General features: G+C 37.2%; 1 protein-coding gene across 1 annotated transcript in view; it reads right to left on the bottom strand.

The window, feature by feature from the left end:
- The window catches only part of Gcat (Glycine C-acetyltransferase), a 443,581-nt gene that overhangs the window by 412,690 nt on the left and 15,352 nt on the right, over positions 1 to 15,539 (bottom strand). The window contains exon 2 of the mRNA XM_090401262.1: positions 2,882 to 3,099. Within this exon, the coding sequence (XP_090257388.1) occupies positions 2,882 to 3,099 (218 nt within the window). The remainder of the gene's footprint in view (positions 1 to 2,881; positions 3,100 to 15,539) is intronic.

The raw sequence follows: 15,539 nt of genomic DNA on the forward strand, positions 1-15,539 counted from the left end.
AGGAAAGAACTTTGTCAGCATCCAGGAATGCGTTAGCAGAGCTAATCTCAGGTGGTATGGTTACTAATGGGCGAGGAAAGATTAACAAAACAAGTGTTCTCTGCCAGGTTGGCAGGAAAAAGACCCAGAGGAAGACCAAGATTTAGGTGGATTGATACAGTAAAAAACACCTTAGAAGATAGAAATATAAGATCTGATAATGTTGGAGTCTTGACAGGTAACAGACTGATTTAGAGGAAAACTGTAGATAGGAAATTAATAATGATGTAATTTTTCATGTAGTACTATCATATTCCGTACACCCCTTGAGGGTATATAGCAGGATAAAGGATAAGCAGATAATAAATTTAATATGCTGAAGCAATCATAATTTTGAGAATTTTTCAAGGCAGTAACAAACTGTTTCTGAACTGGCCCTGTTGTTATCAATAAGAGCAAGTCAAAATCAAGTTTTATTTTAAAAGGCATAACAAGGTTATCAGGTCAAGTTATTAAGGTCCTTAAGGTTGTGTGTGTAGAGGCTTAAGTGCTGTGAGAACATCATGTTGGAGGCTTAATGGATTGTATATAGCACTCAGAAAGGACTAAAAACAGAATTGAATTCTTCCTATATTTTGTCTCAGTCAATGAGACATCTTCAGCGATTAAAAAAAAAAAACTAATGTAACATAAAAACAAATAACAAACAATACTGAGCCCAACCACGTGGGCAACGCTAAAGTCCTATCTAGGTGGAGCGCCCTCTAAGGGCGATTGTAGGTGGCCTGGAATGTAAAGTGGGACCTCTGGTGATAAGCGTTTCCCAAATCTTAGGAAGCTTAATGCAACCATATTTGTTAAGATTTGGTTGATTCCCGAGAGCTGCTGCTGATTCTATGAATAGTCTTTTCTCTTTTGAAAGAGAAAGACTTTCAAAAGACTCTTTCAAAAGAGAAAGACTATTCTTAGAATCACCAGCAGCTCTCAGGAACCAACCAAATCTTAACAAATATGGTTGCATTAAGCTTTATTAATGACATTAATGACAGGGCAACTCGTAGTAAAGGTGGACTAAGCTCCGATCGCTATCCTTAGTATTATCCATAATGTAAAACACATTTCCTAGGAGATGTATGATGTTATACATTATGGGGGGGGGTTTCACTACCCAGACCGGTTTCGACCTTTTTTAAGGTCTTGTCAGTGGGAGCTAGACCAAGAATACTGAGGTTGAGTGTTGCAGAACTTATACTTTACCGTATGAGTTGATAAAAAAGATGTCACATCACAAAAGGCACCGAGAATTACTGAAAAAGAGAGCCAAAAGGCTTCACTTCGGCGATGCAAAATTATTCAAATTAAGTGGATAATGAATCCAACATTATTTCAAAGCCGAATAGAGAAACTACAAGAGTTTTATACGAGTTGCCTTGTCATGAAAGGTTTGCTTACGCTTGGATCAGCCGAAACTTTATAGTTTCTATATTCGTCATGAAACTCTTGTAGTTTCTCTATTCGGTTTTGAAATAATGTTGGATTCATTATCCACTTAATTTGAATAATTTTGCATTGCCAAAGTGAAGCCTTTTGGCTCACTTTTTCAGTAGTATTTAAAAAATATTTTTTTGTTTATCAAATTGTAAGTTTTTAGACTTGGACTTGACATCTAGGATAGAATCAGCCTTGGATATGTCAAGTCTCAAAACACTGAGTCTTCCCAATCTTAGTGATGATAATCTTCATTACAAATGGCCAAGTGGGCTTGGCTTTCTTAACCATAGTTTATTAGGATGAGGTGATTAGTCTTATGCCTACTGAATATATTTTATCAGTAAACTGCATGTGTTCTTATGGCTAGTGAAAAATTCTGCCAGCTCTGTATGAGACTATAACTCACTTTCAGTTCAAAAGCCCCTATAAAGATTTTATGCATCCTATATGGGATTCAAACCCCAACTAAAGGATATCATCTATACTGACTGAGCTATGGAGCTCAGTCAGTATGAGCTTAAATAAAGATGGCAAATTAAATATGGAAACAGAAAAAGTAAGGATGGTATAATTGGAAACTTGCTGAAGAAACTTTTATGGAAAAAGAGAGAGAGAAATTAGCCTAATCACCAAGTTAGAAGAGTATACATATAACACGACAGGGTGGTAAATCAATTTCATCACATGGATCTGGGTCAGAAATAAAACATGATCACAGATTTATAGAGTTCTAAAGAAAAATTAGGTAAGAGAATATGTAATATCAATGGCAGAAACATATTAAAAATGAAAATATCATTAAATAATTTGGTACTATGAACAGAGCTAGTCTAGGATGCCATGGATACTTTAAAAAAGAATGGGGAGATGAAAGATTAGCAAAACTGGTAAACACTCTAGAAGTTGACTGAGGTATAAGCAGAGTGATTATAAAGAGTGCTTAGATGATCTTTTATTTGTCCACTTGAAAAATAATAGAGCACTTTGAAAATCAGATGATTTTCAAAGCCCAGTGCAAAACCTTAAATGTACTTATGAAGGTTTGAAATAAGTTAATAAAGGTGCCATTTCGGGTCATCAGAGAAGAGTTTCTGATTATCTACCCCTTAGCCCACCCACGGCCACCAAATAATGAGCTAAAGTTTTGCAAATAATTGGAATTCATATAAAAAAAATAAAGTGCACATTCTAATGAAATGAAAAGGAAATCCATATAATGTGTGTAACGTATTCCAGTGAGTACATTATGAGTATATAATAAGATTAAGCCTCAATCAAATAAAACCATTAAAACCAGCTGCATATGGAAAAGAACTTAAACTAACAAAATTATAATAAGCTACAAATTAATGAATCTAAATTACTGGTATGAAAACAGTCTTCAAAAATGAATCACATATTTCACACTTACTGACAATCCAAGGTAATTATTTGCACAAAAATTAAGAACTTTCTCTTTATGCCCAGTAACATAAATGGAAGCATCTTGTTTTGTGGTGATAACTCTTTCTGCTTTCCATGTGCCAGCGTCTTTGATGGATTTTAGCTCCTGATCAAGAATAATTTTAGTAGCTCCCCAACTACTTGTAAAGGCAACATTTAATAATGGTGAAGAAATCTGCTGAGATGCTATAATAAATAAAATATTTTAGAGAAATATTTCACATTTAAAATTATATGAATGCATATTATTCATAATCTGCAAATTCAGCAATATAATCAAATATGCAAATGAGGCTATTTGTGAAATCTACATAAAAAGATTTCAGATAAAGATCATAAGCCACAAATTATCATCTTCTATCATCTAGAATAGCTTTTGTTTGCAATCCAAGATTACTTCCTTTCTTTGATGTATATTTTTTATTTGCATTAGCTCATAAGAGTGACAATACAAGGAGCATGAATGTATAGGGGAAAGGAGGAACTAATGGTAGATGATGATATTAATAAAAGTGTAGGACTCAATGATACTACCATAATCTTAAACACATGTTCCAGAGTTAAAGGCAGCCTGTTTAAACAGAGTAAAGAGTTGTGGCTCTTTACTCTTAATAGACTCTGAGAATGGGCAAGTAACTTCCCTGTTGCAATGGGTAAGGTTTTTGAAATCTGGTAGGCAAGAATGGGATGCAAATTATACGATCAATAAGAAAATTTTCAAGATGGTGGATGGCACGAAGTGGGAGTGACATGAAGGACAGGGATATGAAGTTAGGGTTCAGACTACTAAAAGTGTGAGGACATGATGATGGATTATGAACAACATTGAAGAGCAGCTTAACATTTAGAAGAAAAGAGGTTTATGGTTCCATGTAATAAGGCCTTGATCAGACCACATATGGATTAATGTGCACAAATGTGGTCACATGGTTTTCAAGATGATGAGGATGAATTGAAGAGGATCGAATATATCCTCATTCATGCCCCAACATTTCATATAAAATGGGTATGGAATGTTACATATCATTATCATCATTAGACCTCACGGCAAGTCCCACTATTATACACACAGTTGATCATACTATGCCTTAAATATATTTACTGTCTCTGCATTCATAATACATTCCAATCACTCACCACTCTCCATGCAAAAAATCTGCTTCTCATCCCCTCCTTATACAGCTTCCACAAATGACCTCTTGTTTTCCCTTTGTTCTTCCCCATTCTATGCAAAACATCATCCACATTAATCTGATAACAACCCCTTGATAGCTTACATGTCTCAATCATATCCTCTTCCTCCTGTCCACTAATCTCTGAAGACAGATTTTATAAAATGTCATTTGCAGAGCCTCATAATGAATTTTCAATATAAGTGTGGCATTTTTTTCTAGTAAGAGAGCAAGCATGTTAGTAAATACAGTAACTTCAATGAAACAAGCCAAAATATTTCATAGTAAAATTAACAGTACATCATTAATGTGTGGAATCAACAAAGAGCCAACCAATGAAATGGTTGCTGCATGATAGAAGGATCATATTTAAAAAAAGAAAGAAAGTAAGAAAAACTTTGATATTTACAAAGGATGAGAATTCCCTAAACTTTCATGAGAAAGACAATCACTGTAGTATCCCTTTGGACTAAAGTAAGCCTCATTCCAAAGGATACTGCATTTGGCATCAATATGTTGTGCAAGACCAGACTTTTGAAGTCAAAGATACAATATTGTCACTATAGTACTGATATTTGCTAACTCTTTTTTCCATAGAATGGAACAAGGTGATTTGAATACTAATTCACCAAAAGTGAAGAACAGAGGGGTCCCCAGCTGTTCCTTTAATCTGTTTATAGGTGATATTTTTCCAGTTAAAATATCTGGATTGTATAATAAATTTAAACAACTTCACAACATCCAGAGGGAAATTTTCATTCCTGTACTGAAGGATACTTCAACAGAATGCAGGGTTCCAATCCCATATTTCTGGCACCTCTGAACCTATGGCAGAATCTTTAAGAAGTTTCAAATCATACTCATATGTTTTCCTAAGCAACAAAATGTCTGGTTTCCTACCATATGCAAAAGATAAACTTTCACCTCTATCTCTGGCCAGTATTTACCACATTTCTTGTTAACAGAATCCAATGTACTTTGGACAGACGGGCCATTATAGAAAGCAAATGGATCAGCCAAGGGATGTTAATAAATAGAGAAACAATGCTAAATACTAAATATTAAAAGCTTGTGCTGAAATAGCTTTGATATTTTGATGAAAATGTGTGAAATTCTTGATAAATGATCAGAACAATTGGTCTCACAGAACAGTCTGCTTTATGGATTTTTAGAAAACCATATAAATGAAGAGTCCTTTCATCAACATACTGTCATCCTAGCTAATAACTTCATCAAGGAGCCTATTAAATTATCTAATCTGTGTTTTTGTAGTGAAGATCACCTGCAAAAGGACATCTATCTTGTCTACAAAAGTCATCTTCACCCATTACCAGTATGGTTTTTCGTTTATTTACTTTTGAAATAAATATATGATCTTTCTGTTTCAGTGAAAACAGCACACAGAATTCAGTAGCATATAAATCAAGAATATTCCAATCCAACACTTCTGATATTTCAGTCAACTCTGACAGTGTTTCTCTATTTACTAACAACCCCTTGGCTGATACTGCTTGCCTTCTATATGATGATTTCCCTCTGGATGTTATGAAGATATTTGAATTTGTTATAGAATCAGGATATTTTTTAGCTGGAAAAATAAGATTGAGGGTACAGCTTGGGACCCTCTGTACCTATTATTCAAACCATCCATTTTTAGTTTAATCCTTTATCCAAGCGTATGCAAATAAAGTTTGCAACTGAAGTATCTTTAGGACTAAGGCAACTCATAGTAAAGGTGGATCAAGCACTCATCACGCCTTGTCTCAGTATCTCCCATAATGCAAAGCACATGTCCAAAAGATGTTGGATCTTTCTCTAAATCGAAAGTAATCTAATAATAAGGTGGTACACCTTTTGGCAAATCATATAAGTACATATGACTTCTCCATTGCTTCTGCCTTAGTATCACTACTTCTGGGTCTGGCTCCCACTGACGAGACCTCAATAAAGGTCGAAACTGGTCTGGGTAGTGCCCTTCCCTTAATGCATAGCATTATACATGTCCGCAAGGAGATATGCTTTGCATTATGGGAGATACTGAGACAAGGAGTGATGAGAGCTTGGTCCACCTTTACTACGAGTTGCCTCAGTCCTGAAGACACTTCAGGCACAAACTTTGTTTGCATACACTTGGATAAAGGATTAAACTAAATTTATTATAGTCTAACCAAGTGAAAAATAAACTTCCAACATCCAGAAGATACTTTGCCATCTGGCCTCATTCTGAAAATTAACTAATTACTCTCCTACATGGAATTGGTAGCCTACATCCACATATTCAATTCGCCATGATAAAGGAGATTTCTGGGCAGGGCCGTCGCCAGATTAGATCACACCCTGAGGCAAACAATTAAACATCGCCCCTGATAGATTATAAGACAAAAATATAAGAAAATCTCCAATTGCTATTTTGTTATTATTACAAGAGAAACATTAATGCAAAATTATTACATAATAATATTAGTTAAATGTTTGCTCTATGGGGATGCTGCACAATAAAACTGTTTATAAGCTCTCCTAAATTTAAATTATAAACTATGTCTGCCTCTATTGATATAGTTGCTAAACCAACCAATCTTTCTTGGGTCATTGTTGTTTGCAAATAATTTTTAATCAGTTGAATCTTGGAAAAACTTCTTTCTGCACTTGTTACACTAACAGGAATTGTTAATAATATCCTTAGGGCGGTGGTTACATTGGGATAAATTTCTACAAGAATTTGGTTTTATATATATATATATATATATATATACTGGGGGGGGGCTCTGCCCCCGTGGCACCCAATTCCCCGAGTTCCGGGCTGGTAAGAGCCAGTAAGCTGATAAGACAAAAAACGTGACATAAAAACGTTTCAATTTCAGCTTATCTTTTTATATATATAGATATATATATATGTATATATATGATAAAATTTGGTGAGGATCACTTTTCTCTTGTATTATTTTTGAGAGAATTTTTAATTCTTCAAATAAATTTATTGCATCTGCATCAGATGTAAAATATCTTTGCTCTAATACGATGGCTAAACAAGCGCCCTCAATTAAGCGCTGCAGTGAGGCAGGCTGCCTCTATGCTACACCCTGTCAATGGTACTGTTTATGGGAGTATATCCTTCGACATTCTTCTTACTCACATGGCCTCTAGTACTTTGTCAACCAGTCTTTATTAGAAACCTACTTTTACTAGAAGATATATACATCAAAGTTCTGCTCATCACACTTCCCAAAAAATCAGGGTTTTAAATCCTTAATTAATAAGAGGACATAACACTTGCTCTTCTTCATCCTTACGACAACAGCTTCTCACTTTCAAAACTTTAATGGAATCAAATGGCTACAACTTTTATCAAATTCATGGATAATAGACTCCTACATTCTGCACTGAAGGATACTTCAACATAATATAGGGTTCTATTTCAATTCCATATTTCTGGCATCTCTGAACCTTGAAGAAGTTACACATCATAACCATATACTCATATTTTTCTAATCAACAAGATGTCTGATCTCTTACAATATACAAAAGATAAAATTTTGCCTCTATCTCTGGCTAGCATTTACCACATTTCTTGTGAACAGAATCTAACAAATTTTGGACAGACAGGCCATTATATGGAAAAAAGAATTAGCAAACATCAGTACTACACTGTATATCTGAAATCTGAAAAGTCTGATCTTACATAACATATTAACACCAAATGCAATATGCTTTGGAATGATGCTTGCCTCATTCCAAAGGATACTGCAATGAATTCTTCTCTCTCCCACTCGCATGAAAGTTTGTGAGATTCTCATCCTATGTATCAAATGTGTGATAAAAAAAATAAGACTATGATCAGGAGTGTAAGAAAAATGAAGGAGCGAGTGTTGTACAGTGATTCATTAGTAAGAGGTGTAATAGATGAGAGTTTGACAAAATCGTACTTACCGGGTGCGAAAATTAAGGATGTGAGCGAGTATCAGAGCTTAAAAGCAGAGGGTGAAAGAAATGATAATAGTGGCAGGAACAAATGATTTAAAAGGAGAAAAAATTGCTATGAGAGAGGACTTGAAGGAATACTAGAGGTAGCAAAAGAAAAGAGTGAGAGAGTTAAGATAGTGAGTCTGTTGCCACAGTATGACAGAGAAGAGTTGAGGAGGGCCATAATTGCAAATGACTCAATGTGCAGGTTATGCAAAAGGAGTGGTGTGGAGTGAGTTTGATGGGCAAAAGGATTTATACAAGACGGCTGGTTTGCATCTGAATGGATTTGGTGTGCAGAGACTGGAAAAAGTGTTGTTGAATGAAGTGAAAGTGGATGTGCAGAATCAGGGAAACTAGAGTTATTAAAGGGGGGGGTGGATATGCAGACATTAGGGAGGCAGATGAGTATAAGAATGTGTATAATATGCCCAAGCTAGTATGAAGGACAACAAATCAGAATGGGAGAGTTAGCATAAGGCATCAAAATAGGGGTGGGACTAACTGGCTTCTGAATTTCATGTATACTAATGCCAGGAATATTATGAACAAGAAGGAAGAATTCTTGGCCTTGGTTGGCTCTTCTTGGCCACAGGTTATTGGCATTAGTGAAACATGGCTGACAGAAGATGATATAGTTAGTGGGATAGAATGTGAAGGGTATAGTGTGTTCAGGAGGGACAGAGAGAATAAAATGGGAGGAGAAGTGTTATTGATGATAGCTGATGAACTGCAGTCAAGGAGAATAGAAGTTGAACTGCAGGATAGAGAAAATAGCACATTTGAGGCTATAGCTGATGAACTGCAGTCAAGGAGAATAGAAGTTGAACTGCAGGATAGAGAAAATAGCACATTTGAGGCTATTTGGTGTGAGATTGAAACTAGCAGAACAAAATATACAGTTGGGTGCTGCTATAGACCAGGTGATGGAATAGATGGTGGAGATAGTATGCATAAACAAATAGATGCAATGAGTGGAAGGAGGGTAATTATTATGGGGAATTTCAACTATGGTAACATTGATTGTGTTGTGTCCCAATTTACAATTATTAGGCTTTCGACTATCCTTACATGTTAAACTATTATTATTATTATTATTCAGGCCTCCATGGAGTCAAAAGACTCATCGTGGGAGGTCCTTCCTAAGAACATAAAGTCTGTCAAGACTCATCGAGGGGAGGTCCCCCCCTAAGAAACACAAAGTCTATCATACCACTCTTTAAACTCATTGACCATTCTCGCTCCCACCACTCCATCAGGCAATGCATTCCACAGTTCAACCACCCTCCATGCAAAGAAACCACTCCTCACCCTCTTGCTCACAGTTTCCTTTCGTAACTTCCAGGGATGGCCTCTTGTCATCACTCCTTCCCGCTGTTCAACCAAGCGAAAGAACTCCCCAGTGTCAACCCTGTAACCACCTCTCAACAGTTTAAAAGTCTCAATCATATGACCTCTCCTTCTTCCATCGACCAAACTCTGCAGTCCACATTCCCTCAGCCGATCCTCATTTCACTATCCTTGTACAGTCCTGAAACCATCTTTGTCATCCGTCTTTGTATCCTTTCCACAGTTAATTTATCCCTTCAAATCCTGGAGACCAAATCTGAGAACAATAGTCCAAGTGTGGTCTGATCAGAGACTTATACAACGGAATGATAACCCTCTAATCTCTGCAGGTCAGTGTCCTCCTCATAATTGCAGCAATCCTCTGTGTTACCTTTACCACCTTTGCAATATGTCCCCTAAACTTCAGGTTTCTATCAATCATCAACCCCAGATCTCTTGTCTCCCCTACTTCCTCCAGTATAACTCCTCCCATAAAGTATGCAGCATCCCATCGATGTTTCCCAAACCTCAAGACCTTACATTTTGCTGCATTAAACTGACACCCCCATTCCTTTGCCCATCTATCTAGCTTATTTAAATCCTCTTGCAGGGCTACCACATCTGCACTCTTACTAATAATCCTTCCCAGCTTCGCATCATCCGCAAACAACTGAATATCCCCTTGTAATCCACTGGCAATGTCATTGATATAAAGGTTAAACAATATAGGTCCTAGTACTGAGCCCCGTGGGACACCACTTGTAACCTTCTGTATCCTTGAAACTGCTCCACCATACACAACTCTCTGATACCTATCAGACAGCCAATCCTGAATCCAGTTGACCAATCTGACATCCAGACCCATGTGCTGCAACTTAAATATCAGCTTATCATGTGGCACCCTGTCAAATGCCTTCGCTAAGTCTAAGAAAATGGCAGTATATGCCTTTCCCTCATCTAATGTTCTTGTAACTTTATTATAAAAGGCTAGCATATTGCTAAAACAAGAGTGCCCTTTCACAAATCCATGTTGACTCTCACAGATAACATTACCCTCATATGTCCAATGCTGTATACGGTCCCTCACTACTTTCTCCAAGATCTTAACAACTACTGATGACACACAGACTGGCCTATAATTAGACACTTCCAGTCTGTTACCACCCTTATGCAATGGCACTATCTTACCTTTCTTCCATTCCCTGGGCACCTTTGCCAAAGCCAGACTTTCTGGAAAAGCCAGGTTAAAGGCACTGTCAGTTCCCTAGCACATTCTCTCAAAACTCGGGGTGAAATACCATCCAGTCCCACAGCTTTACTGACATCCAGAGTACTCAGTATCTGAAACACACTCTCCTCCTGTACTTCTAAACCTCAAACCAGCCCTATCGCTCTAGCATTAAAACTGACTCCTCTAGGATGAAATACTCCAATAAAGTGTTCATTGAACAATTCCACTATGTCCTCTGCATCAGTCTATTCCCATTTTTATCCCACAATATCATTCTTCCACAGTCATTTCTCCTTCTACTGGCCACATAGCTAAAAAATTCTCTAGGATTTTCTTTGGATCTTAGGGCTAATCTCTTCTCATATTCCAGTTTCACTTTCCTTACCACACTAGTCACTCTTCTATCCTGTGTCTTATATTCTTCATGCATCTTCTCTTCACCTGTCTCCTTATATCTCTTCCATAGCCTCTTTTCCGCATGCAATTCCTGTTTAATATTTTTGTCATCCACTTTACTCCAAATTGTGTCGTCTTGTTTGCTCGTGGTATACAACTTACCATTGCTGCTAACAAATATTCTTTCACAATTTCCCACACACTAATGATATCCCAGCCTTCCAATTCCTCCCTCCATGAAACTTCCCGAAGTTGACGTTTAAGACTATTATAATCACCTGCATTATAATTCCACATAAGTTCCTGTCTCTTTGATACTCCTGCATGTCTATTCATTTTCCAAGTCAAAACCATATGGTCACTCTCTCCAACTGGTGGGAGAGATGTCAACTCAGTTATTATCAACTCTTCTGATGCTATAACCAAATCCAAAACTCTTGAACCTCTTATTCCCTCTGTTACATGTTGCCTAAGACATTTGTCCCTCAAGAATTCTAGAAATTCCATTCCCCTATTGCTACATGCATCTTCCTCTCTCCAATTTATACTACTGTAGTTAAAATCTCCCATAACAATCATTCTTCTTGCACTTGCCAAACTTAGCTGTCTAAACATCTCCTGGTCCCCATCCTCTGTACTCCTGGGTCTGTAGCAACATCCCACTAAATATCCTGTCTTGCCTACCTCTACCTCACACCATACGCTCTCAAAATCATTTGTTTCACTTCCTTCCAAAGCCTCCACTCTTAGAGGACATAGCTCATCACTTATCATAAGCAGTACCCCACCACCACGCTTTCCCCTCCTATCCTGACGAAAAATGCTATACCCAGCGACTTCTATTCCTGTGGTTATATCCCCTTCTGTCAACCATGTTTCAGTGATCGCAATAATTTTTGGCCAGGCTAATGCTATCTGCGCCACCAATTCTTCTCCCTTATTCCAGATACTTCTGGCATTAGTATAAAGCATATAAATGCCATTGTTTCTATACCCAGCATTATCCCTTCTAGACTCCACTGGGCTCAGTGTTACCTGACATTGTCTCCCTTCTCCCAAGTATCCATTCCCACAAGAGGCCACCCCTGCTATCATCCTCCTTGGGACACACCGACTCGTTCAGAACAGCAATCTCTCCAGATGCCTACGTCCTTCCTCATTCAAATGTAAACGGTCTCTCGCATACAATTCCTCTCTTTCCTCAAACGCACTCCAAGCATCCACATATACCAGTCCTCTCTTGTCACACATTCTTGCTATTATGCCATTCAATATCACTGCTCTTCTGCTCGGCTCATCATTATCATACCTAGGCAACACGCACACTATTTTTCCTCTCTCTGTCTTCTTCCGTACAGTCTCAAGCAAAAATCTTATATCTCTCGCTGCCCGACTTACATTACCACTCAAGTCATTCGTTCCTACCATCACAATCATCTCATCCACCCTTTCACCTCTCTTAATTGCCATAGCCACCCTTTCTATTGTTCCTCCTGGCAAACACTCCTCACGCATCCAGTCTTGAACACCACGGATCATTGAGTCGCCATACATTATACCTCTTACCATTCCCTCTCTCCTATTGTTTCCATTCTCTCCTCTTCTTTCATTCCCATAGGTCTCTCTCATCCCCTCTCCTCTACTGCTATTCTCTCCTCTAGCATTCCCATACCTCTCTCTTCTACTGTTTCCATTCTCTCCTTTTCTAGCACCCCCATACCTCTCACTCATACTCCCCAAATTCTCTCTCTCCCCTACTCTAATTCACCTTGCATTTATCTCTTCCATTCTCCTAATCTTATCTTTCATACTTCTGCTCTCATTCACAAGACATTCCACCTCCTCTTTCAGCTCATCTATCTCCCTCTGCAGGTCAGTCACTCTTAATCTAAATTCACTCTCCCAAACAAAACCATCTCCTAAACTTTCACAGTCACTCACACCTTCCACACTATCAACTATTATTTTCTCATTGATATATATATTTTTTTCATTCTCTCCTATCATACTACTTGTCTTCCTACATTCATTCCCCGTTCCTGGAGCAACAAGGTCAGATATCGATATTTCTAATGCAACTCTACTTGTCTTTGTCCAGATCTTATTTATATACGAGATATTACCCAAATACAAATATTCAAGCTTCTTCTCCCTTTAGTGTCCCTAAATATTTATTTTATACTGCACCTTTCAGGATATTTAGTTTAAGATATAAAATTCAAAAACAAGGAGCAATTACCAAAATATGTCTGAGTGTGAAACCAATATGCAGTCGTGACCTTTATCTCATAACTTAACAAAATTTCCCCCACCCGCTTGATTAGGTTTGTACGTTGTTACAAGTGGTGCATTGAGCGGCAATCTCAGACAACTGTATTTTCAATGAACAAAAGTTTATTGAACTCTTAAACATGGTACAATTCATTCTTTATCAAATAAAACTCAATTCAATACTAAGAATATATAATGCAAATTTTCACTAGCTAAACACAAGTATTAGGTTAAGTTCCTACATGAGAATTGTGATCATATCCCCATAACAGATTCTATACATACAAACATGTATAATCCTAGAACTAGTTGATCCTTTATCTAACCCCTTACTCACGCTATAATTCTGTATTTTCTAGGACATATATAATCAGTTACTTTAATGTTCTCACTAAGACAATATAGATTAAAATTATCCTTTCGCTGAGCTAATACACACTTTTGACCTTTAAAACTCTCTTAATTAAAATACAATGTACATGCATAGATCTCTAGGCACATGAATACATATTAATTAATAGTAACAAGCTCATTTTTATTCTAGTTTGACATGTACTAAAGTCCTAGAATAATTCTCATTAATCCTTTCAACTGTTCAGTAATTGAACAATGATTACAGTTACATATGATTTGAATTGACACGAGATTTTACAGTATCTTTTGACTTGGGTCTTCTACACTGGTCTCTACCTCTTTCTGATATTTTACCTTCCTAGGATGAACTCTTCTATAACTTATCACTCTTAAGTTCCTTTGGCACTAAGATGGGCTTTCACAATCTTTACCTTACATTCTTCAATCAAGGACATATATAGGATCATCTATTCTATGGCTGTGAAATTCATCACGTGGGCACTGACTTCTTTATAGAGTTTTCTTACTCTCGTTACGATCACTGGACAATGAAACACACTGATATTATCTTCATTCTTTTTAACTAAACGGCATCCCTCATTTCTTACAACAGGAACACTGAATCTAAATCCCGCACACTTTGTTTCCTTATTGTGTTGGACGGAGAAAACTCCTAACCCATCACTCTGGAAAACCGCGTGAGACCTATACGAAGACTCGTGAAGAAAACTCCAAGGAAAAAAGCCTCTTTGGGGGGGGGGGGTTCCTAACCCTTTTATACGATGACCCCTACCAGCACCTTCTTCAAATTCATTTCTTCCCATTTACTGGAGTCGATTTCACTGACCAATTAGAGTGGCGTTTTTCTGACAAAACATCATGGTGTCCGTGTGCACGCGACTGACACGTGACAAAGTCTCAATTCGGGAATTATGACCTTGAGCTTTGGTTTTTGTTTAAGCTAACCTCTATGTCATCTATACTAAATTAATCCCCTTTCCAAAATTTTCTAAGAATTAATTCGAATCTTTAATCTCTTAATTCAAGTGTGAAAACTAGCCTCTCACATACAAAATCCTATGAGTAATCTTCTTTGCTTTACTTCACCTTATTTTATCATATCACAACTGTAATAAATTTCCTTTTTTTTTTTTTTTTTTTTTTTTTTTAAGTTCAACAAACAATTTCAGCTATATTTTTCACTTGGATGCAAGCATATTTTTCTTTCTTTTAATTTTTTTGTATTCGTAACTTTCAAAGGCTCTTAACGATATCTGCTTAGGAACAAGTTTGCTTACTTAGTTATCTATACAGGGTTTTTAATTCTTCTCTTGTTACATCATGATAACTGAAATTTTCACATTCTTAAGTTATCAGGGTTTAACAATTGGAAGGAGGAGAGGACACATGGGAGGAAGGAATTAGATTTTATGCAGTCATTAAGGGACAACTATCTGAGACAGCATGTAATGGAAAACACTAGGGGTTCGAGAGTGCTTGACCTAGTAATTGCATCTGAGAATTTGACTGTAACGAATATGAGCACGTTGCCACCAATTAGTGAGAGTGATCATAAGGTGATCACTCTCACAAAAGTGATCACACATTTAGCCACCTGGGAGGTGGCTAAATGTGGAATTACCAGGCTGGTAAGTATGACAAGCTTGGGAGATTGCTTGGTTCAGTGCCAAGGGCATGTAAAACTGCAAGAGCTGGATGTTGATAGTGAATAGGAGGTGGTTAAGGAGCGTCTGCAGGAGGTAATGGCTGACTGTATACCTAGAGTCCAAATAGTTAATCAAGTAGGGGTTAAATGGATGAATAACACCATTAAACTTGAGCTGCAAAAAAAGAAACAACTATGAAGGGAATTTAAGGAGAAAGGTGACCGGCAGGCACACGAACGGTATGAA

This window comes from Typopeltis vanoorti, chromosome 12, assembly GCF_054136105.1.
Source record: "Typopeltis vanoorti isolate ZY-2024b chromosome 12, IOZ_Tvanoo_1.0, whole genome shotgun sequence".
Lineage (NCBI taxonomy): Eukaryota > Metazoa > Arthropoda > Arachnida > Uropygi > Thelyphonidae > Typopeltis > Typopeltis vanoorti.